Below are 27622 nucleotides of genomic sequence, written 5' to 3'. Positions count from 1 at the left end.
GAGTCTAGAAGGATGGTGCTAGCTGTTTTAAAAAAAGGCAAGCATGAAAGAGGGAAGACTAATGAGGTCAGTTTTGTATAAACTGAGTTGGAGATGACTCAGGGGCATAAATTTTGAAATATCCAATAGGCGATTGAGAGGAAGGGCTATATTCCAGGGACAGCATCAGACTGTGCAAGAATTAAGTATGTAAACAGGATGTGGATTGCCAGGTTTGGAGAACAGGGAATAAGTCAGGCATTCCAGTACATAAAGGGGATTAAATGGAGTCAGATTATAGGATAGAAGAATTAAAGCCAGAAGGTCCCTTAGAGGTCACTGAGACCAATCTTCTCATTATATAGATGAGAAAACAAAGACTTACCTAGGAGAGGTGAGTTGTCCACAGATAGATATTGGCACAGAATCCTGTCCTCTGACTCTAAATTCAGTACTCTTTGGGGCTTTATAAGGCAGGCTACAAAATTCGGGAGTACCAGGTGAGTATACATGTTCAAATCTATACCTTAGGGAAATTGTTTTGGAGGTTGCGCGGAAGATAGGTCAGAGAAGGGAAAGACTAAGAGAGGCTAACACTAACTAACGTTGTCCTGGTGACAACGGATGAGGTCCTGAACTTAAGAGTAGGGGTCACGTAAATCAGAGAAATATTGCAAAGGCAGAATCAACTAGATCTGGCAAATGACTATCAAAAGTGAATCAGAAAAGGGAAGAATAAGTTGTGCCTTCAATTTTATTTTGTTTTGTTTTGGTTTTTGCAGGGCAATGGGGGTTAAGTGACTTGCCCAGGGGTCACACAGCTGGTAAGTGTCAAGTGTCTGAGGCCAGATTTGAACTCAGGTACTCCTGAATCCAGGGCCAGTGCTTTATCCACTGCGCCACCTAGCTGCCCCTGTGCCTTCAATTTTATTTTTATTTTTATTTTTATTTTTGCGGGGCAATGGGAGTTAAGTGACTTGCCCAGGGTCACACAGCTAGTAAGTGTTAAGTGTCTGAGGCCGGGTTTGAACTCAGGTACTCCTGAATCCAGGGCCAGTGCTTTAACCACTGCGCCATCTAGCTGCCCCCTGTGCCTTCAATTTTAAAAAGTGGGGGAAGTGAGGGATGGGGGAACAAAGTTCCAGTTTGGACATGCTAAGATGCAGATGCTCACAGGACTTCCAGATGGCACTGACTAAAAAGCAGCTTGAAAATATTGGTAGGAGATTCTGTTTAATCCAATTAAGCAATCATTTATCAAATAGCTTCTGCACTATTCTAGGGTTTTTTTGGGGGGAGATTCAAAGTTTAAATTAGAGAAAATTCTTGCCATCATAGAGCCTGGAATTAACTAGATAGAATAAAGGTCTAATAAGTTCCAAACTGGAGTTCAAATCCAGCCTCAGGTACTTCCTAGTTGTATAGTTCTGGGCAAGCCACGGCATCTGTCTGCCTCGGTTTCTTCATTTATAAAATGAGGATAATAGTAACACCTACCTCTCGGTGTTGTTGTGAGGATGAGTTAATATTTGTTTCTTTTTTTATTTGTTTTTTCAGGGCAATGAGGGTTACGTGACTTTCCCAGAGTCACACAACTAGTTAAGTGTCAAGTGTCTGAGACTGGATTTGAACGCAGGTCCTCCTGAATCCAAGACCACTGCTTTATCCACTGCGCCACCTAGCTGCCCCCATGAGTTAATACTTGTAACGAACTTTTTAAACCTTAAAGCTCTATATAAGTGCTAGTTATTATTAATGAGGAAAGGTAATCTGGGACTATTCATTATAGGATGTGATGGAAACCTGTTATAAGACAGGTGCTTACCTGCTTCAATGTTGCTATGAAACGTGTTATATATTCCACTGTGACTGGATCTTCAACGGTTAGTTTATGACTTTGGCACTCCACACGGGCTCGATTAATTACTATTCTAGCATCAGCAGTCAAGCCTGCAAAATATCCAGTACTCCATTAAAAGTGCTATCATTTTAAAGAAAATCATTTTGGCAGTGTTGGTAAAAGTGTACCTATTTTTAAAGATTGCTAGGATGGTGGGGTTTACACATTCTTTGTAAGTCTCATTACTAGAAAATAATTCTATTAATATACAATTGATGGATAATGATTATTACATAAAAGCAAAAAAGCTTTTGCATGAATAAAGTCAATGAAGGTAGAAAAAACTGGAGTGGAAATCTGCGTGCACCAATTACACTGATAAAATCCTGATTTTCAAGAACTGACAAAAGTGTAAGAGTCATTATTTAATGGAAATTTTTCAAGAAAAAAGGAATTACAAAAAAAAGAAAAAATGAATTACAGACTCTGACTATTTAAAGGTATGCAACAAATAGCAAAAAAATTAAAATAACTCTTTGAATGCAACCCTACAAATTGGCGAAGATGACAAAAACTGAGAAGAGTCAAATGTTATAAAGGCTATGGAAAGGCTATGGAAAGATAGGCATGCAAATAAACTTCTGGCACTCTAAACTATAGTAAATAAGGATCAGAGCCAAGACTCAAATCAACATATTATGACAATACTCTTTTCTTTATATCTGATTCTATAAATCGATTCTCATTACCTGGTTTTCTCCCCTATAAGAAAATACCTGAGACTTATGTTTGGTCCAATATTAAAAGAAAATCAAACAAACTAGTTTTTTTCCTAAGGAGCTCCCTAAGTCTTTTAAAAAAAACTACCTCACATACTTCTTTTTTTGTGTGTGTGAGGCAATTGGGGTTAAGTGACTTGCCTAGGGTCACACAGCTAGTAAGTGTTAAGTGTCAGAGGCTGGATTTTAACTCAGGTCCTCTTGACTCCAGGGCCGGTGCTCTATCCACTGCGCCACCTAGCTGCCCCTCACATACTTCTTACAACACTCCCAACATATCACTGAAACATCAGTGGCTAGTAAAGTATTCATATTTCTTTATCATTTGACTTTTCCATGAAGCCCTTACATTTTAGATGGTCTTCCTATTCAAAGCTATGACCAACACAATTCTACCTTCTCAATGTCCTTAAATTTCACTCCTTCCCTTTAATAATATTGTTCTTTCCTGTTCCCTGAAAACCTGCTTCCTTTCAAACATTCTCTTGTTCAGCAACTAGGAAAAAATAATTCTTATCTTGAGAAAAAATGTTTAATGGTGGTCAACAGAGCCAAAATCAACCACTGGACAGTCTAAGTTATAAAAATAGAAAAAGGGCCAAAATAACCTGTTCTCTGTTCAGGAGAACTGGAAGAACTTGGTGTACTTGCCAAGAGCATAAACATGGTGGCCAAGGACAAGATTGGTTTTGAGAGCAAGCTCATTTGCAAAATATTATGGAAGATGATAGAAGATGAGCAGTATAGAGTTTCCAAACAATAGAGGGCAGTAGAGTTAGGGGAGGGCAGAGGAATAATACCCTAGAAAGGTGGGTTAAATCTAAGTCAACCCATAAACCAATATTTCTATGCCTTTTATGCCTCTCATCAGTGACCATCAATAAATATCAATGAAAGCATTTCTACTGACTTTTGGGACTCTCAGCATCTCAATAGTTCATTAACATATCAAATCAAATACACAAATATCAAATGAAAATGATATCAGGAAAATCAAGTCAGGAAGAGAGATCTGATCAGATATACAAATGGCAGAAAGATTTACTACAGATGGGGAAGTTTTTCAGACAGTCTTGTTTGTGGATAATACTCCAGAAGGCTATAAAGGCCCTTTGCTGAGGTCCACATAAAAAACAAGTGAATAAAGAATGGACAATGGCTACACTGATGTGCAGCAGTACTCACAACCCATTCTATCAGTCCATACAGCTAGGGGCAGCTAGGTGGCACAGTGGATATAGCACCGGCCCTGGATTCAGGACTACCTGAGTTCAAATCCGGCCTCAGACACTTAACACTTACTAGCTGTGTGACCCTGGGCAAGTCACTTAACCCCAATTGCCTCACTTAAAAAAAAAAATCTGTTAAAAAAAAATACATACAGCTACCAAATTTCATGTCCCTTCCCTATTCAATTAACTCTGGTGGCTTCCTATTGTCTCTAGGACAAAATAAAAACTGTTCTTTTTTTTTTTTTGGTGAGGCAATTCGGGTTAAGTAACTTGCCCAGGGTCACACAGCTAGTAAGTGTCTGAGGCCGGATTTGTGTTCTTTTGGTTTTTAACAGTCCCTTCAAACATCACCCATTCTTTCCAAGCTCATTGGACATCCTCTCCTGAACTCCACAATCCAGTGAAATTGGCCTTCTCTCAGTTCTTCAATCACAGCACTCTACCTCCCACCCCTCACATGGGGAATACAGTCCCCTTCCTCACCTCAGCCTCAGAATCTTTCTTCAAAATGCAGCTCCAATATCAACTTCTACACCCTCCACCCCTCACCTGCTGGTGCCCTATCTCCTTGACCATCTTTTAATGATTTCTTTTTAGTTGTCTTTGTATATATGTCACATATGCACACACTTGTTCTTTCTCTGGTCAAGAATGAAAGTTACTCATTGTACACAGTATCAGACTGTGTGATGACCAACTGTGATAGACTTAACTCTTCTCAGCAATACAATAATCCAAGATAATTCCAAAGGACTCATGATGGAAAATTCTCTCCATGTCCAGAAAAAAGAATTGTGGAATCTGGATGCAGATTGAACCATTCTGTTTTGAGGTTTTCCCCTTTTGTTCTGACTCTTCTTTCACAACATAACTAATGCAGAAATATGTTTAATGTGATTGTTCACATATAACCTATATTGAATTGGGAAGGGGGGAAGGAGAAAAATTTGGAACTAGAAATCTTATAAAAACAAATGTTGAAAACTATCTCTACATGTAACTAGAAAATAATAAAATACTTTTATGATAAAAAGAATGAAAGTTACTTGGAAGTAGGAATTTTTTAATGGAAAAAAAATTTCTAGTAATTAATACCCTACCTAGAACAAAGTAAACTCTTAGTAAATGTTTGTTGCATATGTATTTCCCTCTACTGGTATCCTTAATCCTACCTTCCCCTGCAGACTGGCCCTACAATTATAATCAAGATTTGAACATAGGTCCTCTGATGCAAAATTAAATCTTCCTTCCATGATAGCATGCTCTCTCTAAAGAGTACATAGACATTTACTATCATGTCCATGTTGGGTTCATTCATCATCTGTGTCATGATAAAGACTTTGGATAGTGTCTCCCCTAACTTCATTTCTTTCTTTCTTTTTTAATAATCTTCAATTCTATATATTTAAAAATCATGGAATCTTATAAAAGTTAGAATCTCAGAGTCACCTAGCCCAAATTCTTACCCTATGGAGGAATACCTTCTGATCTTCTTGATTGGCAGCTAAGTGGCACAGTAGATAGAGCCCTGGGCCTGAAGTCAGAAAGACCAAAGCTGAAACTCAACCTCAGATACTTATTAGCTTTGTGATCTTGGGTAAGTCACATAACTTCTGCCTGCCTCAATTTCCTCAACTGTAAAACAGAGATAATAAAAGCACATACCTCTCAGGGTTGTGAAAAACCAAGTAAAGATCTTAGTATTTGTAGAGATTTATAAATCTTTAATATCTGCATAGCTCTTAGTATGGCAAGGGACACATAGCAGGTGGTACATAAATGCTACTTACTCTTATCTTCAGTGTTGGAAAACTCACTATCATATTCTAGAGCAGCCACTTTTACTTTCAGACATTTTAGGAATTCTTTGCTCTCTCCCTGCTGCTCCCCGCAATGGCCCTAGTCCTAGTTCTGCCTTCTGCATTCACACAGGATACATCTCTTTGCTCCTCAACAGACAAGCCTTCAAATACCCAAAGACAGAAACCATGTTCTCCTTAAGTCTTCTCAACAACCCCACATCACCTCTGGACTGTCTTTCATGTGACACACTTCCTGCTCCAGGTGTGGTCTGAAGAGGACAGAACTTGTTTGGGGTATCATATACCAACGAACGAAGACCAAGATCACATTTGCTTGGGGAAGAAGCACTGTTACACTATTGACACACTGGCATGGGAAACTTACTTGAACACTTATTTGCTGGACTATGTATTCTTTTCACTGTGTTTACTCGTTTTACAAAACTCTAAATGCTGATTTCTAACATTCCACTCACCCAGGGTTTTGAAACTGCTATCTGACTAATGTTTTCCGTTATTTCCTTCTGCAGGATCATAGTGAAACATAAGCCTTAAATGCTTATTTAGCAGAGTTAATCATGGCATTTTATTAAAAGTCTGTCCAAATGGCTCCACTGTGCTTCTGGTATTATTTTATAGAAACAATTGCTTTGGCTTCAGTTATAAAACAATAAATTACAATTATAAATGAATAAATTTAATTACAAAACCATCAATAAATAATTTAATTAAAAGACTCATTAAAAAGCAGGTGAATTGAAAAATGTAGAATTTGAATAACTTTAATTCTGAAAACCATATAATTTGAGAAAAGGTAAAAAAATAGAGAGTACTATAAATAAATCAGATGTTACCCAAGTTAGAGTAACAATCTAAGTGTGCTGACTGATAGTTATACTTTTTTTTTTTTTTTGGTGGGGCAATGGGGGTTAAGCAACTTGCCCAGGGTCACACAGCTAGTAAGTGTCAAGTGTCTGAGGCCGGATTTGAACTCAGGTACTCCTGAATCCAGGGCTGGTGTTTTATCCACTGCGCCACCTAGCCGCCACCTGATAGTTATACTTTAACATTGGATAAGACCCTTAATCTCACTATACCTCAGTTTCTTCATCTGTAAAATGGGGAGTTGGGTGGGCAAGGTCCCTTGAAATTTTTATCGTTCTATGATTTACCATTTATGAATTTTTCCTGGTCACATAAACATCATTGATGGAATTGTATAAAAAATTCAAAAGACCTCATAATTAATAAGTACAGCTGACTACTGGTAAGTATGACTAATTTATTTACTGAGAAAAAAAATACTTTATCTTAACCTTTCAAAGAATGATGATTGGGGCACCTAGGTGGCGCAGTGGATAAAGCACTGGCCCTGGATTCAGGAGTACCTGAGTTCAAATCTGGCCTCAGACACTTGACACCAGCTGTGTGACCCTGGGCAAGTTACTTAACCCCATTGCCCCGCAAAAACCCCCCCAAGAAACAAAACACACAAAGAATGATGATTAGAAAAGTTAAAAAAAAAGTTCCATCTGCTTATTTTTGACTTGGCAGATAAAATTTTATGTATGGTTTAAGGAAGAATATACACATATTTTTTGAGCAATATGTTTAAGAAAAAAACATTTTCAGCATATTGCACTTTTTAAGTAAGGAAAACAAAAAAACCCCCACAAAATCAAACCATGTAAATGTTTAATTAAAAAGTCTTCAACAACTTTTTACTAAGTGTGTACTATGTTGTTGTTTGTCCTTCATTCCCCAAAAGGGCCATGACATCAGGTTGATAAAATGACTTGCAGGAATTGGATTTATGTGAGGGAAGGCTGTGCAACTTCACTAACCTCAGTCTCTCCTCCAGAGCCATCTGAGTTCAGTGTCAAGGAATATATCAGGCTGACTGAAGATGGCCCCAGATATTTAAAAGCAATTGGGGTTAAGTGACTTACCGGGGGTCATACAGCTAGTTTGAACTCAGTTCCTCCCAACTTCAGGGCCAGTGATCTATCCACTATACCACCTAGCTGCTCCAAGGTATTATGGGAGGTCCCAGGGATAATAAAGATTTAAAAAAAGGACAAAATTCTTCTCCTTAAGGAAATTACCACTAATGGGTGCATATGACAAATATACCCAAAATATTACACCAGGCAGGATGTAAAGTGAGCAAAGGAGAGACAGTATCTAAGCTGAGCCTTGAAAGGGGATAAGGATTTCGAAAGAATATATATTGCAGGTGTAGGGAGCCTGGACAAATATACAAAGGCAAGAAGTGTTACATTAAAATTTGACTAACAGCTACCAAGTCCATCTCTCCAGAATTTTAGATTATGTGAAGGAGAATAAGAGTGTAGTAACCATGTTCTCCACAGTTGAGAACAGGCTAGAAAAGTAATTTTGGAAATAACAGGGAATGAGTTTGTATTTTAAATGACAGTTGAGAAGAGGTAACCAGAGGGTTTTTTTGGGGGGTGGCAACTAGGTGGCACAGTAGACAGAGAGCCAAGCCTGGAGGCTGAGTTCAAAACTGGCCTCAGACACTTATGAGCTTCGTGTCCCTGGGCAACTCACTTAACCTCTATTTGCCTCAGTTTCCTCATCTGTAAAATGTGGATAATATCACCTACTTTTCAGGATTGTTATAAGGATCAAATGAGATCATAACTGTTAAGTGCTAAGCACAGTGCCTGGCACATAATAAGCACTTTATAAATGCTAGTTATTATCTATTCAAGGAAGAGAATTATGGCTTCAGGGCAGATTTCATCTTCCAAGAATATGTAAATTTGTTAGGGGTTATCTTTTTATAGGATCCGTTTCTAGAATGAGAGAGATCAATTTTTCCTTTTAGACTACAAGTTTCTCAAGGCAGGAACTATCTTGTCTAAAATTTGTTTTTCTTCCAGCACCTCGCGCACTGCTCTGAAAATTAACCCATTTTGTAAATTCTAAAATTATTTTATATTTTTACAAATTTACTAAGTTTATCTGTATTTTCCTTTCATTTCCATAGGTAGACCACCCAAATGTCATGGATTTCCTGATCTTTCCTGTAAAGCAAGAGTTCTTATCTTCAGTTCTGTGAACTTGAATATTCTGATAACTTTTCAATATAATTGATTTCTTTTGTAACACTATGTTTTATTTTGAAATTTTCTGTTTTTACAAACAATATTCTGAGGAGGCAGCTAGGTAGCTCAGTAGATAGAGCACTGGGTCTGGAGTCAAGGAGACCTGAGTTCAAATTCTGCCTCAGACACTTACTAGCTGTGTGACCCTGGACAAGTCCCTTAACCTCTGTTTGCATTAATCCACTGGAGAAGGAAATGGCAAACCACTCCAATATCTTTGCCAAGAAAACCCTATGGAGCCAGGAAGAGTCAAACACAACTGAACAACAACAACATTCTGGAAAGAGACTTATGGATTTCAACAAAGATCCATGGCATGAAAAGGTTAAGAAGAAACCTTGCTGTACAGGAAAATCAACTTGGATATCACATATATTTGTATGCATAGTAAAAATACCTCATGCTCGTACTACAGATTACAAAAAGCTTTTCTACCTACTATTCTATCTAACCCTAACAAGCACCCTGTAAGGAGATGTGGGGCAAGGGTGGTTGTTCCCATTTTATAGAAGAAATTTAGGCTCAAGAAGCTAAGTGAATTGCCTCATTGCCTCACACTGATGAGTGGTAGGAGTGGAACTCAAACCCAGGTATTCTGACTCTTTCCACTAGGCCACACTATCCCTCATAATATTCCATCTAACTCCTAGGGTCATTGTGAAAATTTTTAAAAATCAGCTATAATTATTATTATTCAACCACGATGATGGGGTGAATTTTCTATGTATGAAACTCAATCCAATTCTACAATAGTGGCTTTGCCATTGCCAATTCTACTGAGCAACTATTCTCTTATATTTCTAATCTTGGCCCATAAATACATGAAAAGAATAATGAGTTCAAATGAGGAGTTTGAATTATCTGTAATAATTTACCCATGCAATTCCTATCCAGATAATCAAGCTGTGGAGATCATGGTCATTAAGTCCAATTCCACAATAGTGGCTTTTTTATGGCAAATTCTTTGAATAAGCTATATACAATTGTACCTCTAGAGATTCAAGCTTGACCCATAAATACCTGCAAAAGCCATGCAGACGTGGTCATCGAGGGCACAGATCTTCCTTACAGTTCTTTCATCTTGAAGCTTGGCAACAGACTTTTTTTCTACTCCCAGAACAACTATATCAGTGCCTCGAATACCAACCTAAGTCATAAGAAGACCAAAAAAAGGTTAGTGGTTCTAATAATTAGAATAACACTTACAATTATTCAGTTAAGAAAAAATTTACATATATTTAAGTACTTAGTAAATGAAATCAAGGAAGACAAAAGGTGCTCTATAGCCAGACATGATTATTTTTTATTTGCTTTTCCTAAGTATAAGTCAGTTCTCAACTGTCCTTTCCCCATGAATTGTCTCTTTTAAGATTCAACAAATAAAGAGAGTAATGGGAAACACATAGAACCTTTCTCAAGAAAGCTCCAGACAGAGCATCCTTGACACTGATAATCAGCAATTTTTACTACACCGTGATTGACCTCTTGGTTCTGTTGCTGGCTGCCCTGTTTTCTTCCAGTCTTGGGTTTACATTCTTGACCTTGTTTTATCCAGTTCTCCCATCAGTGAATCTACTTGCTGAGAGGGGTATCAAATTACTGTTAATCCCTTAGATCCTTCCTTGGATGTGAGGACCTGGCACTAATAGCTTTTGAAGAGTTTGTCAAAGAGACATTAATGTAAGTATGGGATATCTGATGTTCAGACATATCCAGTCTTATGTAATTAATTGCTTTCTCAAACAAAACACTAAAGGCCATTTGGTTGGGAGGACTATATCATATAAACAAACCAACGAACGAATGAATGAATGAATAAATGGGAGATGTTATTTGTTTGGTAATGCATTAATGACTAAAAAACCAGGGGATATTATCATGAAAATAGGCTTGTTATCATAAAAGAAGGAATGAACTAATGGGTCTAGTCTTTTTATATTCACTAATATGTGGATGAGTAGGGTGTATAAAAACTAGTTAGTACAAGACAAACCTAAAAAGTCCCAAGCAAACAGGTGGGAAAGAGATGACAAGTATGTTTTTAACCAGAAACCCAAAAAGGATCCTCACCACAACACTGTTCTGACAGTCACATAGACTTTTATAAAGTACTTACCACGTGCCAGGCACTATACTACGCACTGGTCATACAAAAAGAAGGGGTAAAAAAAAAAGACTGCCTTTAAGGAGTTCAATTTGATGGGAAGCACAAGTCCTCCCTTAAAACAAATTCACACACTGGCCACTTTACATTATATTTGAACTTTCCCAGTATATCCAGACATAGTGAATGCTATGTGAATAATTGACAAAGTTTAGAAATCAACCTTTCTCAAAACTGTCAGCTTTTTCATGGTGACCTTTGAATGATTTCCCACCATTCAAGATACACAGAACAATATTGATAACTCTCTCCATCACGCTTTGATTATGCACCATTCTTGTTCAGATTTAGGAGTCAGTTGTGCAGTCCCTCTCCAGTCCACTCTCAGAAGCTCACCAACAGGAAAGAGAACTCCCAGCCTCAGCGTTCTCTTTTCTACCTTTTCTCTCCCTCCCCCAAAAGGGAAGTCCTTCAATCTGGATGGCTGAGAGTGGTCCCCCTGCTGATGTCAGCAGTATACATCACTCAGGACAGGACAGGTGTGGCCTATATCTAATCGTCCCAAGTAGGTACTTAGTGGGTTTCTCAAACAATAGTAAATCAATATGGTGGGACCCCTGGGCGTCTGCCAAATTCCATTATTTTATCACAGTAGCAATAGCAAAATTACCATTTATATAGTGCTTTTTTTTTTTTAGTGAGGCAGTTGGGGTTAAGTGACTTGCCCAGGGTCACACAGCTAGTAAGTGTTAAGTGTCTGAGGCCAAATTCGAACTCAGGTACTCCTGAATCCAGGGCCGGTGCTTTATCCACTGTGCCACCTAGCTGCCCCTATAGTGCTTTAAAGTTTGTAAAGTGCTCTACACACACACACACACACACACACACACACACACACACACACACACACACACACACACAGTCTCATCTGATCCTCACAACCTGTCAAGTTGGTGCTATTATTACTCCATTTTACAGATGAGGAAAAGGAAGCTTGTAGACATTAAGTGACTTGCCCAGAGTCATACAATTTAGGTAAGGGGCTGAGAGAAGCAACTTTTTACCAGACAAGAAAATCAAGTAATTCAATAAAAACTACATTAACTATAGTTCCATCCAAAGTAAACAGGAAGTCTTCAAGTATTAGGCAAGAGGCTGCCCAGCAAAGCTAGCTCCTGCATAAGCAAACAAATTGGTTGCCTCCCAGGATGACCAGACAGACACAACAAGAGCAGAAGGCTCCCTTAAGAAAGGCCAAAGGATTTTTCAATCCCACAAGGTGAGGACCTTAGATGTACAGAGTGGCAGATTTGAGCAATTTGATGCTACAATGCTCAGATGTTGACTGGGCATGGCAACCCAGGAGCCCAATGGGCTCTGGGTTCTACTAACACTGTCCTGAGATACCACAGAGACCACTACAGTGTTCTGAACCTCAAGGATTGAGGGGACTAGGGGAACTACTCCCAGAAAGTAGAGTCCAGGAAGGAATCTAGAAGACCCAGAATAAGACCAAGCAGAGCTGACCAGCCTACCCAAAAGTACAGCAAAGGGGTGGTAAAACCTTGCCCTGGCTCATAGTTCTAATTCAGGAACCAAATCTGGGGAGATGGATAAACTAAAGACATCAACCAGCATAAAAAAAAATTATTGTAGACCTAGAGATGCCCAAATCCAGCCTAGAGACAGCAACTCCTGTAACAACTGCAAAGAATAAAAAGGGAAAAATGGATTTTCCCCTAAGTACAACATGAATACTGAAATGAAGGAAGAGATTAAAAAGTGAAATAAAAACTACAGAGTAAAGAATTAGAAGGTGAATAATTAGTTTTGAACTTAGTAGTAAAACTTTACCCAAGTTAAAGATTCCCTAAAAACTACACAGAATAGACCAAACAGAAATCAATGACCCCTTCTGGAAGCAAGAAATATTAAAACAAAATCAAGGGCAGCTAGGTGGCGCAGTGGATAGAGCACCGGCCCTGGATTCAGGAGGACCTGAGTTCAAAGTCGACCTCAGGCAGTTGACACTAGCTGTGTGACCCTGGGCAAGTCACTTTACCCTCACTGCCCTGCCCCCCCCACCCCCCAAAAAAACAAAAGACTGAAAAAAAGAGAAATGTAAGATATGTGATATCAAAAACAAATGCCTGAAAATCAGCAAGGATGGGGAGCAGGTGAAAGAGGAATAGCCACAAATAAAACAAACTTCCACAGAGGGGGACAGTTTTGAAATATATATATATATATACATATATACATACATACATATAATTTATTATGCATATACATATTTAAAGACAAACAGTATGAAAGTTTCATGATTTTGTATACAATATTATTTTTTTTTGGTGTGAGTATATGTAATGCTAGTGGCGTTTGTGAAAACTGTAAAAGTGCTGAATCGGTATGACCTTTTCTCACTGCATCATTAGATATGACAAGGAGCCCAAGTAGTATTGGAACTGCTTTCAATATATTTATTATAAACTCAGTTTGCCCATTCACCTTCTGACTCAGAGGTGATAAACTTAATATTAAGAATCAAACACATCTTTAGACATGGAATTTGTTTTGTTTGATTATGCAAATTTATTACAAGGGCTTTGTTTTTCTTTTCTTTTTCCCCCCACCAATGGGAAGGTAGGAGGAAAAGAAAATAAGTACTTGTTATTTAAAAAAACCCACCAAAACCAAAAAATAATTAAGTTTTTAAAATCAATATTCATTAGGAATATTGGCCTGTAGTAGCTGTTCTCTAACTTTTTGGTCTCAAGACCCCTTTTATACTCTTTTTTTTTTTTTTTTAGTGAGGCAATTGGGGTTAAGTGACTTGCCTAGGGTCACACAGCTAGTAAGTGTCAAGTGTCTGAGGCTGGATTTGAACTCAGGTACTCCTGATTCCAGGGCCGGTGCTCTATCCACTGCGCCATCTAGCTGCCCCTCCCTTTTATACTCTTAAAAATTAATGAGAGGGGCAACTAAGTGGCACAGTGGATAAAGCACTGGCCCTGGAGTCAGGAGGACCTGAGTTCAAATCCGGCCTCAGACACTTGACACTTACTAGTTGTGTGACCCTTGGTAAGTCACTTAACCCCAATTGCCTCGCCAAAAAAAAAATATTAAAAAAAAAAATTTGGCCTCAGATACTTGACACTTACTAGCACTGTGTAACCCTGGGCAAGTCACTTAACCCTCATTGCCCCGGGAAAAAAAATTAATGAGAATCCTAAAGAGCTTTTGTTTATGTGGGTTGTGGCTATATATATTTACTATAATAGAAATTAAAGCTAATAAAAATTTAAAATATTTGTTAATTCATTTGAAAATAACACTAACCCAATTCATGGTAACATAAATACTATCATTTTAATGAAAAAACTATGTTCTCCCCCAAACACACAACAATTAGTGAGGAGAGTAGCATTTATTTTTTATATATTTTTGAAAATCTCTTTAATGTTTCACTTAATAGAAAACAAATGGATTTTTTTATCAGTCTCTAAATTAAAATTTTGTGATGTTATTTTGGTTGAAATAGAAGAAGAAAATCTGGACTTATACAGTTATGTAGTTGGAAAAGGTAGGAGTATTTTAATGGACAAATAATATCTTAATATTATTATGAAAATAGTTTTGACCCATCAGACACCCTGAAAGGCTCTCAGGGACCTTAGAAGTCCATGGACTACTCTGAGAATGTTTGGCCTGTTTTTTCCCCTCCATATACTTTCCCTTGTCTGGGCAACAAAACACTATATTTGTATTATGAAATGAGTTTGTTAGGATCCTTTTTTCTATTTTGGCAAATACCTTATATACTATTAGAATTAATTGTTCTTGAATGCTCGAAAAACTTAATTTCTAAATCCATCTGGTCCTGGGTTATTTTTGATGAGAGAGGAGGTGTTCATTTACAACTGGATCGATTTATTTTTTCTTAGGGTCATTTATATTCTCTATTTCTTATACTGTTAATTTGCATATTTTAAAGTGTTATAAACATTGATCAATTTCATTTAAGTTATCAAATTGTTGGCATATAGAGTTGGGAGAGGTTTCTAATAATCTATTTTCTCTACATTTGTTGTGATTTCTTTTTCAATTTTTGATATTGGTAATTTGGGTTTTCTCTTTTAAAAATCTTAGTTTTTAAAAAATTTCCTAGTTTTGTCAAATCAGTCTTTTTTTGCTTTTACATTTTGTTAATTTCTTTTTTGACTTTTTTAGACTTTCTACGTTTGTGTTTCATTGAGGGCTTTTGATTTGTTGCTTTTAGTTTTTTTGGGTGTTCAATTTATTGTTCTGTTTTTTGTTTTGTTTTGTTGATAAAAGTGTTTGGAAGACAAATTTTCTAAGGAAGAAGACCATGTTATTAACGAAAACATTAAAAACCACATGATTCTATAAGTAGGTGCTAAAAAATACTTCGACAAAATACGTCCCCTTCTGTTAAAAAACAGGAATCTGATCCTATAATCCATTCCAATCCAATAAACATTTATGAAGTGCCTACCTTGTGGCAGGGATTGTGCTAACTGCTGGAATAAATGGACCTTTCCTTCCTATGATAAATAGCATCTATTTAAAACTAAGAGCAAGTATTATATATACTGGAGAAATGCTTGAAGCCTTTCTAATAAAATGCAAAGGTGTCCATTATATCATTACCATGATTTTGATGTCGTTAAACAAAAATGTTTCCTATAGCAATAAGACAAGAAAAAGAAATTGAAGGAATAAGAAAAGAGGAAACAAAAACTAACCTTTTGGTAGATGACATGGTGGTTTACTTAGAGTACCCTAGAGAGTCAACTAAAAAATAACCACATTAAAAACTTAAGTCAAGGAGCAAGATACAACATAAATCCTCACAAAGCAGCCTTACTTTTATATTACCAACAAAGCCCAGAAGCAAGAGAGAAATTCTATTCAACACTACAGAACCTGTAACATTTGCCAAGACACCTACCAGGACATACAGAAGAATATACCTACAAACTATTCTTTTTTTTAATTATAAAAGTATTTTATTATTTTCCAGTTACATGTAGAGATAGCTTTCAACATTTGTTTGTTTGTTTTGCGGGGCAATGGGGGTTAAGTGACTTGCCCAGGGTCACACACCTAGTAAGTGTCAAGTATCTCAGGCTGGATTTGAACTCAGGTACTTCTGAATCCAAGGCCGGTGCTTTATCCACTGCGCCACCTAGCTGCCCCTCAACATTTGTTTTTATAAGATTTGTAGTTTCAATTCTTTTCCTCCCTCCCCTCTCCAAGACAGCAAGTAATCTGTTATAGGTTATATATGTACAATAACATTAAACATATTTCTGCATTAGTCATGTTATAAGAGAAGAGTCTGAGCAAAAAGGAAAAACCTCAAAAGAGAAAAACAACAGCACCCAAACCAAAAGAAATAGTATGGATCAATCTGCATCCGAATTCCAGAGTTTTTTTTTTTCTTCTGGATTTGGAGAGCCTTTTCCATCATGAGTCCTTCCTACAAAGTATTCTTTACAGAAATAAAGACAGTCAGAAATAGTTAAGGGGTTATTAATTGTCCATATTTTGGAATGTGCCAATATAATAATAACACTACCTAAATTAGTTAACATGCTCAATTATATGCAAACAACAAAAGGAGTATTTTATAAAGCTTGAAAAATAATTTTAAAAAATTAATCTGGAGGAAAAAAGGCCATAAATCTCAAGGGGAAAAAAGGTAAGAAAGAAGAGGGCCTAACAATACCATATCTCAAACTGTACTACAAAGCAGTCATCATCAAAATTATTTATTATTGGTTAAAAAATGCAAAAGCTGATCTTTGGAAGAGATTAAGTATACAATATACAAAACATATGAATTCAATGTTCAATAAATTCAAAGGCCCTCAATTATTGTAAAAAGGATTTGATAGCAAAAAATGCTTCAGACACCTGACACATACTAGCTGTGTGACCCTGGGCAAGTCACTTAACCCTTATTGTCCCAAGCCAAAAAAAATGTTGGGAAAAGTAGAAAGCAGCTTGGTAGTTCTCAGGGATTAGAACAATATTTCACACTGCACACCAAAATAAACTCCAAAATGGACCTATTTAAATGTAAAAATCACATCACAAACAAATTAAATAAGGAAGGAAAGAGATGCCTCCCCTCTTTTGCAAGCAACCCTGTATGGAAGAAGAATTTTTGAGCAAACTAGAATTTGTGAGGATTATGGCAGAGAAAATGGACAGTTTTGCTTACATAAAATTAAAAAGCTATTACACAAATCAATGAAGATAAAGTAAGAAGGAAATCATTAATTGGGGAAAATCCTTGAAGGAAGTTTTTTTTTTCTGATAAAAATCTGATATCCAAGTTTTATAGGGAATTTTAAATGGAGAATTTATAGGGAATTGATTCAAACATATAGAGTATCCTCAAAAGTCTCAGCATGTTTTGTTTTTTGGGGGCGGGGCAATGGGGGTTAAGTGACTTGCCCAGGGTCACACAGCTAGTATCAAGTGTCTGAGGCTGGATTTGAACTCAGGTACTCCTGAATCCAGGCCCGGTGCTTTAATCCACTGCACCACCTAGATGCCCCTCAGTATGGTTTTAAGGTATTGACTTTTGTCCGTTTTAAAAAAATCTATTTTAGCTGGGCCTCGGTTTCCCCAACTGTAAAACCAGGAGGTATGACTAAATAGCCTCTAAGGTCCCTTTCAAGTCGAGATCTGAGATCTGATGAAAAAAAAAATAGAAAAATCTGATGAAAAATGTGGCAAAGGACTGATTTCTTTCTAAAAAGAAAGCTTAATCTCTATTACATGTACCAGTACCAACTGGTTAAAACTTACTAATATCTTTACTTCTTGTTATTCAGTCATTGCAGTTGTGTCCAACTCTTTGTGACCCCTTTTTTTTCTTTTTCTATTTTTGGGGGGCAAAATCCTAAAGTGTTTGCCATTTCCTTTCTTTAGCTCCTCTTACAGATGAGGAAATGGGCAAACCAGGCAAGTGACTTGCCCAGGGTCACACAGCTCTAACAAATTACTTATTTCTATGTTAGGGAACAAGAAATTGAGGAAAAAAGAAAGCCAGGTCAGTCTCAAATCATGCTGTTCGCAACTGCCAAGAAGGAAGCAGAACCCAAAATATTTACCTTATAATCTCTTTTTCAACTGCAATGAAGGGAGCACCTTTTACCTAAGAATATCTCATCTATATCATGGGAAAAGGCATAGAGGCAGCCATGTTCTGAATAGATATGATAGATAGATATAGGACTCACATTGATAGAATCACCATCCATCCAGTCAAGGACCTCATCCACACCCTGGTCAATGCTGGCTGTTCTTAGCTCAGCCTATTTTTCTGTTTATATATACTGCACTCTTACACTGCTATTCTAGCTATCTTATTAAATAAGTGTCATTATAGACTTTACACTATGTAAAAAAAGGTCATTGCACCCTCAAGGAAACACACTGAATTTAACTTCATACAAAGATATAAATTGTAATTTCAGAATCTACTGAGATAAAACTGTCTCATGCTTGTAATGTATCTTTAAAAATACCCAATATAGGTATTTTTATATCCTTACCCTTTTACAGCTCATTACAAAGGAGCCATCCATCAGTTCTATGGCATTTCTAAAACATTTTAAATGAGCCAAAGTGGTTTCTTATTACACCTCAGTCTTCTCCCATTACTCCTTTCATTTTCAGCTCTGAAACCTGGGTCGTATTTTCTAGCCAGATGCTACATACCATACTGGGGGGTTAGGAAACATTTCTATCAAAATAGCCCCCTTTTGGTTTAAGGCACAGGAGGCTTTTCTTAAACTTATCATTACAAAAAAAATTAAATTACTCATAAAACAGAAACAAAACTTCGGGGTGCTATTTAATTTAAAAATATTATAGGATGACTTGAAAAAAACAACCTCATCTTTCTTCCCAGTGTTATTTTTCAACACTTTGCATATGAAATACTTAGTGAAAGTGAATTAATTAACTCCTTTTACCATGATTTACCCAGGCAGGAAAAAGGAAGAAAAATGAATGAATAACAATTAGCAGGTCTACAGGTTTCTGAAATTTAGATATGCATATGAAATATTTACATATATAAAATATACACATATGTGTACATATACACACAGACATTTCTCTAGAGAGGGGGGAGGGAAGGAGAAAGGAGTTAAGAGGGGAAGAGGAGGGAAGGAAAGGGGGAGAGAAAGCACAGGGGAAGGGAGAAAGGGAGGGACAGTGGAAGAAGGGAGTTCTGGAATTCTAAAATGTACAAGTACCCAAGGGAAGGAAGAAGAAAAAACCTGGTCCTTTTTTGTTCCTAGGCTTATATAGGTATAGAGCAAAAAGACTGGGAAAATGCAACCTTAGCTGATATTTAGCTGATATGCACGTGTATACTTTTAATTTTAGTAAGTCTAGTGTGGTCGTAACTTGGCAGCAGCAATATTGCAAATACATCAACTCCTGAGCACTTATGATGTGTTCAGAATTGTACATTAAGCATCAGGGAAAGAGGAATAAGAAGGTGATATAGAAGTTAATTAGTCCAAACTCCATATTTTACATATGAGGAAACTGAGACCCAGAAAAGGTGAATTGCCTCAAGGCCACACAGTTATGTATAAAGAGCAGAGCAAAAAGCCTGAGGCATGATATCCTTCTGTTCTTCAGGAAGCTTACAGTCCAAATTCAAATTTACATCATGCTTTGCTATTTGCAGAACACTCTACACGTTATCAACCCTATGAAGTAACTAATGCAAGTACTATTACACTGGTTATATAAAGTACCAAGTAAGTGATGTCAGGAGACGCAAAACCCTATGTGGTTGTTGTTCATTTGTTTTAGTAGTAAATAACTCTTTATGATCCAATTTTGGTTTTTCTTGGTAAAGATCCTGGAGTGGGGTTTGCCATTTCCTTCTCCAGCTCATTCTACAATTAGGAAACTGGCATAAATGGGGTTAAGTCATTTGCCCAGGGTCACACAACTAGTAAGTATCTGATGCTGGATTTCAAGCCTTTCTTCTCTCCCATATTATGACAACCACCTGTTATTTGGACTGACAGATTCTGAGGGTTCTATTCCTTACCATTACAAAATGGCCAACAAAGGTGAGGCCCCATTAAATTTCTTAACATCATGCTATTAGTCGTGTGCTTGAAAGATTTATTAATACGTATTTGATAGTGAATTTCCATTATTTGCACACAAAAAAATCTAAATAGAACTTAATGCAAGAGCTGATGTGACTTTTTTAATAAACAAGATTCTGGTTCTTTTTTTGTTGGTTTGTTTTGAGCAAGGCAATGAGGGTTAAGTGACTTGACAGGGGCACACAGCTAGTAAGTATCAAGTGTCTAAGGGTGGATTTGAACTCAGGTCCTCTTGAATCCAGGGTTGGTGCTTTATCCACTGCGCCACCTAGCTGCCCCTTCTTTTTTTTTAATTAAGAGTAGAGAAAAGTTGTAAAATACAGTCTTAACAGATAGGCTTATTTTTAATTTCTGTTAATTTATTTTGTTAAATATTATTTAAATTATTATTTATCATATTGTTCTTTTAATAATAATAATCCATTTAATATTGCAGACATCTCAATTTGCCTTACACTACTTTCTTTATGGCATTTAGGCACTGTAAGTGGTCCATAACCCGAAGGAAATTACCCTAAATCAGCCTTGTTTTTCTAAGAAGGAAGGAAGCTCTAAGTCCTGGACCTGCCACTTAACTACTCTAAGACCTTGGGGAAGACTTGTAGTTATCCTTATATAAGCTTCAATTTTCCCATCAGTAAAGTGGGGCTGACTCATCTACTGCCTACCAACTGTAAAAAATGCCACATAAATGTGAGTGCTTTTATATTGTAGAGATATATATCACAATCGACCTTTTTATAGCATCTTGTACTGGACTATAGGATAAAAGTAAAAAATTAATAAATTTTTTTCTGGCCTTTGATGAAATTTTATCTATGTATATAAATACATGAGTATGGGGAAAAAGATCTTTAACTTTGTTGGGCTTGGATAAATCCCAGCGTGGAAACTCTCTCTACCAACAGATCAAAACCTGGAGTTTGTATATGAGGTACATACAGGTTAAGTGACTAGTCTAGTGTCACTGGTCTAACAAATGAGAAGAAGGATTTAAACCCAGAATTGTCTGACTTCAGACCTAGCACTCTATCCACTACTAGCAGGAAGGTACAAGTGTCTACATAAGTCATGTCAATTATACAGTACCCGAGACTGTACAAAAAAACCCACCAAAAACCTCTTGTGATTCTCACAATTGCCCCGCTAAGTCAGTCAGGCAAATTATTATTCTCCCCCATTTTACGGTGTAGACAACTAAAGCCCAGTCAAAATATTGTGGTGACCTGTCCCCTCCAAGGAGCCACAGTGATGACATTGAGAGACCAGGCTTCTCCCCCCCCCCCCCATTACAATAAAACCAATCAGTAGATTGGCTCACTGAATGCCGCCCCCTCTCCCAAGTCCCCGCTCACGAACAGAGGTGCAACAGCAGCTTAGCCAAAGAGCAGGGTTCGAATCCCTGAAAGAGGAAGCCCTTTGATGGAGCAGGTGGTTTTCCTAGGGTGTGTGGCTTCGCTAGTTTGCGGTTTTCCCTACAAGCACGAAACTTGAGAGCCCCCTCCTTTTTTTAGCCGATAGACCTCTTCACTGGGGAATAAGAGCCGAGTTTAAACCTAGCTCTGGCACTTCACTCTCCTAGCCCTGGGCAAGCTCCAGTTTCCCCATCTGCAGAAAGAGACCAGTACCTGCACCGACCTTGCAGGGTGGAAAGCTTAAACCCTTACTTAAACGGTTGCAAATGAGGCTTCCCACTTGAGACACCAGCTTGCCTGGCTCCCTCCATGCCTCGGCGTCCCCAACTGTAAAGTGAGGGTGTGGCCTCCAAGGTTCCTTCCAGCCCTAAATCTATGCTCAGAGAGAGCAAGGAGCCAAAGAGCGGGGACCTGAACCCCACCAAGATTTTCCCTTTCTGCACTACAGCACCTGGATCTATAGCGTGGGGGGTGGGGATGAGGGCTGGAGAGAGGAATCTTTCCCTTTAGCGTCACAGTTTTAGAGCCGATCTAGTCCAACCAAAACTAGGTGGCGCTGTGGGTGAGAGCGCCGTACCCGGCACCGACAAGACACGAGTTCAAATGCTTCTTCCGAGCTGTGTAACCTTGGGCAAGGCCCTAAAATCCCTGCCTGCCTCGTTTGAGGGATCACAATATTACTTATTCAGGATTGCTGTGAGGATCAAATGAATGTGTGTGTTTCACAGATACACATTTCTATACACGTGTGTATATGTATATCTATATGATATATGTACTATACATTACAATAATGTATATTATACACATGTTATTCGTTATATACACATATATAAATATGTATATTCTATACACACATTCATTTGATATATATATCTAAGGTTCTGAGTTTCAAATTCTATCCCTCCCTCCCTCCCCACCCCAGGTAGTAAACAATCAGATATGTTATACATGTACAATTATGAAATGAGTTTTTATATAAAACCTGGGGTCTTCCAGAAGCCAAGTCCAGCTAGAAAAAGTGTGGTAGCTTTAATTCTCTATTCTATAATTATATTGTATATGTAATTATAGAATTTTATGGTTATTTTCTAACTTTAATTATTAAGAGGAACACAGGAAAGTTAAGAGGCTTGCCCAAGGAGGTCACCCTGGCAAGATCACCCATCTCCAAGCATGGGTGTGGGGATCAAATTGTATTTGTATATACACACACCTATATATATTATACATATACGCACACTTTAAATCCCTATTATATAATTATATGAAATTATATTGCATCATACAATTATACTGTTTTTATTATTTGCTAGCTTTAATTTTTATGAGACCCAGTAAAGTCAAAGCTTTGCACAAGGTCACCGTAGCAAGGTCCCTTATCCCCCGGGATTGTTGTGGAGAATCAAATGAGGTGTTATCCATAGATATACTAACTTTAATTTTCTAATATATAATTAGGTAATAGAAATAGGATTATTTGCTGGTTTCAATAGTTATGAGACACCCAAGAAAGTTTATAAACTTGCGCCGTCACCCTGAAATAGCCAAGATCCCCATACAGGCGCCCCCCCACCTTTTCTTTTCTTTCTACCACCTCTCCTTCTAGGGACTACGGCCCTTCACACCTTTAGGAGACACGAGCTGCTACCGCTCTTTGAAGTGAGAGGTCAAGCCCCTGGCCGGCGTTTGAACTTCTTACAGAGAGAAAGGAGCATTCTTCTCTCCCTTCCTCCGCCTCCCACCTTCACCCCCCCCCCGCCCCCCCCCCCCCGCCGCCCTCTGGTTGCTCGGGGTTTAGCATAAGTGCAATGGGTCCCCGAGCCCGCCGCTGGGCCTCGAGGGAGGCGCGCCCAGCGGGCGGCCGTCGCACCTCGGAGAACCACGAGGACCTCGTGCACTCTCGGCGGGCGGGCTGGACCGGGATGCCTCGGGAGGGTCCCGTGGAAGTTGGAAGGGAGCGTCCCAGGGAAGCAGGGGTCCCGAGGGAGGGGAGGCAGCGAGGGGAACCCAAGGCCGACGATAGACAAGGAGGAGCAGGCTCACCGCCGTCGATCCCTTCTTTACCGCCTCTTGCGCGTACTCCACTTGAAAGAGGTGACCGTCGGGGGAAAAGACGGTGATCGCCCGGTCATAGCGGGCCGCCATAGCAGCACGAGGATGAGTCGGATCCGCCTGCGGAGAAGCCGCCGCCTCTGGGGCAAACAGACCACAAGAACGACCCGCCCCATCCGCAGCTGCAGGTGCGAGAAGCCGAGACCCGCAGTCAGGGGAGCTCCGAAGTCACCTCCAGCCGCGTGTCGACTGCGCCTGGGGCTGCGCCTCTGGGCGCTTTATAAGCCCTTGCCCCCCCCTTCCCCCGCCGCCGCGTGACTACCCCCCCCCCCGTGACTTCTCCCGTGACCCCCCCTGCTCTTCCTCTCACCTGCCCCTCCCCCGCCCCCTCCCGTTCTTCCTACGGCTTAAAGCCAGTTTATTGAACTATGTTACCCCCTTCAGTGATAGAAAAATGTAAAACCGAAAGCGCTTTAACAACATAAGTCCTTCTCATGAGGATGAGAAGAAGCGCTTCTGCATCCCACGAACGAGCAGGTGGGGAAGGGGATAAAAACTTGCAATCATTTCCACCATCGCCGCCTCGTGAATTTAGCGAAAAGAAAAGGTTGGATTCAAACTTGGGGCGCATTACGGAGGTGACCACACGGGAAGCTCCATTGAGGAGAACAGTCCCTCCTCTCCCCCTGCTCAAACTGCACCCCCTTCTATCCCCAGCTACAACTTTAACGGCCCGAAAGCTCCCTAAACTTCTAAAGGGGCAACCCCACTTCCAGCTCGGAGATGCTGTGAATTATCTATTTTTATCCTCAGCATTTAGCTATTATTTGCATGTACTCGAAATTATCCCATGTAGAATAACATCGGGAAGAATATAAAGGCGCTGTTAACTTTTTTATTTGCATGATGCTCTCCGAATTGTTCCATTATTACCATTAGTATCAGAGAGTGCTATAGAATGCGCTTTTAACTTTCTGTTTGGTTTTTGTTTTTGCTTATTTCAAAAGACAATCTTCACCCTCCCCCCCCAAAGTAAGGAGGATCACGTTTATAATGGGTATTCTACTGCTCACCCCTTTCAGTGGGTGGGGGAGGGGCTGGAAGGAGGGAGAAAATTTGGAAATCAAAATGTTAAAATGAATATTTTAAAAACTGTTGAGGAAGATTGAAAAAATACATATTAAAATTTTTAATGAAGGAAGAAACACTTATCAATAACGACCTGAAAAATTGTTTAATCTCTCTAATAATTACACAAATCAAAAAAACTCTGAGATACCATTGTGCACCCATTAAATTAGCAAATAACGAATGTTAACAGGAATAAAGACTTATCTACTAAAATGCATAGCAGCATTATTAGTAATAGCAAATTTTTTTAAATGCAATTTTCATCTGGTGAGGGATGAATTGGTATATGTATATAATGAAAGAGTATTGTGCCATAAGTGGTATAAAGTATGAAGAATGAAGAAAAGGCAGGAAAACTTGAAGTGATAAAGAGTGGAAAAAGCAGAATTAGAACATAGGCACTGACTTCGACAACTGTATAAATAATAGTAAGGAAATCTGGTTGGAAAAAGCACCCAAAAGGAGTTCAGAAGAGTACCCATAAGTAAACAGGTTTTTTTTGCCACTATCTTATTAAATTACATTTGTACATTTTAAAAGTGTATATTAATTTTTGTTATTATTGACTACCAAGTTTATAATTTTAAAAAAGTTAGCATTATCTAAGATGAAAAAAGTGATTACCTTTTTTTGGAGTTTACATTTTTTTTTCCATAAAAGTATTTTATTATTTTCCAGTTACATGTAGAGATAGTTTTCAACATTTATTTTTATAAGATTTCTAGTTTCAAATTTTTCTCCCTCCCTCCCCAAGACAGCAAGTAATCCGATATAGGTTATATATGTACAAGAAAATGATTATTTTGAATGCACTAAGTTAATTAACCTGTCATCTCAGTATATAATCTGAAACTTTATTTGCCCAGAAGAGTACTAATATCTTTTGAGTAAATTTTCTACCCTGTAAATGAAAACAAACTCTAGTTTCTTTAATGGTGGGAATTACAAATAATACTGAGAAAAGGGAAGAAAGTCCTATTGATAGGAAACTTGCAAAATATGCTACTTCTAAGATGTCAGTTAAATGATGATTAATAGACATTTTACCTATATCCCATTTATCATCTAAAGTGGGCTATGTTTCAAATTTTTGAGTTTTACTCATAAAATCTTTAAAATAAATAAATATACACATACCAACAAAACAAGAAACTGTGATCTAATGTTTTTTGGTTGAGGACTTTTGCCAAGAGTTAATACTGGCAGCATTTTATTATGGTAGAGAAAAATATTCTATTACTAAAGTTTTCTGGAAAAGCAAAGTATATCTAGAGAATAATAGTCCAAAGCTAAAATCACAACATTTAAATAACTTGCGTGCAAGGTTGTGATAAGCTTGTCTGAGTCAGAAGCTAGCATTTTGATGGGGGAAATGTTTTCCCCTCCCTTAAAATTAGGTTTCAAAGTCATTTAGCATCTGAAAGGCAGCAAAACACAAGGCCAGTTTATAAAGAACCATGTTTAGAAAATCTAGGGTAGAGACCTTACAGTTTGGAAGGCAACTGCTCTTATGATTTTTCCCCTAATTTCCTGTGCCATTAGTGGTGGATTTGAATTTAAATACCAGCTTTGTCATTTACTAGCTGTGTAATCATGGGTCTGTCACTTAACCATTCTGAGCCTTAGTTTCTTCATATGAAAAAGTAGGGTTTTAGACTAGATGGTCTCTGAGATCCCTTCAAGCTTTAAATCTTATCCTATAATGCAGTTCTAGGTTACTGAGTTCTGTTCTGACCCACTTACTAATTTGTGTTGTCAGGGAGCAAAGGATTTAACTTCTAGCCCCTAGCACTCATTTGCTTTTTTTTTTTTTAGAACATATTGATACTATATGTATTTCTTTACCTGGAAAAATTAATTGTACATTTGGACCATACATTAGCAAAGCCGAGATCAACTGCAGACAAAGAGTATTTGTAATCCAAATATGGGAATTCCTAAAGCATTGGAAAAGTTGTAATAGGGGCTTAATTTGTGAGTGTCCATTTTCTGATAACTAGGAAACATTTAAAAAAATTAATCTTCTTTCAATTAATCAAAGTCCTCCTTTTCTTCCTTCTAAGTCTTCTCTCCCTCTCAAATTAAAAAAGAAAGAAAAACAAAGCCCTTATAACAAATACGTATAGACAAGCAAAACAAATTTCTTCATTTCTGTGTCCAAAAAACATGTTTTAGGCTGCACCTTTCTCTCAGTTGGTGAGTAGCATATTTCATCATGAATCTTCTGTCATTAAGTCTATCAGAGTTTTTAAGTTTTTCAAAGTTGGGTTTTGTTTTTTACAATATTTTTGTTATTCTTCATTTGATCTGGTTCTGTTCACTTCATTCTGCATCAGTTCATAGAAATCTTCCCAGCTTTCTCTGAATCCATCCCCTTCATCATTTTTTTTTACAACACAATAGTATTTCATCCTATTCGTATGCCTTATATCCTAGCTTCTTAAACTGTGGGTGTAACTGAATGTGGGGGGGGGGTCACAAAAATTTGGCAACAGTAAAAGGTTATGTATACCTATTTTATATACCTACATACCCAAAGTTGCATAAAAATTTCTTGGGCAAAAAGTTTAAGAAGCCCTGCCTTATATAACTTATTCAACCATTCCCCATATTTTGGGAAACATGGTAAGTTTCCATTTCTTTGCTACCTCAAAGGGAGTGGCTCTTGCTCTCTTGCTCTCTCTCTCTCTCTCTCTCTCTCCCTCTCCACACACACACACTATACACACATGCATAAATGTGTACATGCATACATACATATGTACACATAGGTCTGTTTCCTCTTGCTTTGATCTCTGGAGTATAGACACCAGGAATCTTTTTAGACCAGGCATATAAAGGTACTTGTCAGGAATATTTTTCTTTTGTGATACAGATAAATAGGCATAGTGGATAGAGAGCTTGTCTTAGAATCAAGAAGACCTGAGGTCAAGTTCTCTGACACACACTGGCTATGTGACCTAAGTCACTTAACC

The 27622-nt window shown here is 38.0% G+C and overlaps 1 protein-coding gene across 3 annotated transcripts in view; it reads right to left on the bottom strand.

The window, feature by feature from the left end:
• Positions 1 to 23609, bottom strand: part of PSMA8 (proteasome 20S subunit alpha 8) — a 34801-nt gene extending 11192 nt beyond the window's left edge. Inside the window, exons 1-4 of one of the 3 annotated variants that reach the window (XM_043977655.1) lie at positions 23508 to 23609; positions 9784 to 9910; positions 4525 to 4542; positions 1805 to 1929 (exon numbers count right to left, since the gene is read on the bottom strand). In XM_043977655.1, the coding sequence (XP_043833590.1) occupies positions 1805 to 1929; positions 4525 to 4542; positions 9784 to 9910; positions 23508 to 23609 (372 nt within the window). The remainder of the gene's footprint in view (positions 1 to 1804; positions 1930 to 4524; positions 4543 to 9783; positions 9911 to 23507) is intronic. The other 2 variants (XM_043977654.1, XM_043977656.1) reach the window with 2 other exon arrangements.
• Between the last annotated feature and the right edge of the window lie 4013 nt (positions 23610 to 27622).

Source organism: Dromiciops gliroides, chromosome 1, assembly GCF_019393635.1.
Source record: "Dromiciops gliroides isolate mDroGli1 chromosome 1, mDroGli1.pri, whole genome shotgun sequence".
Lineage (NCBI taxonomy): Eukaryota > Metazoa > Chordata > Mammalia > Microbiotheria > Microbiotheriidae > Dromiciops > Dromiciops gliroides.
This window is presented reverse-complemented; position numbering and strand designations above follow the sequence as displayed.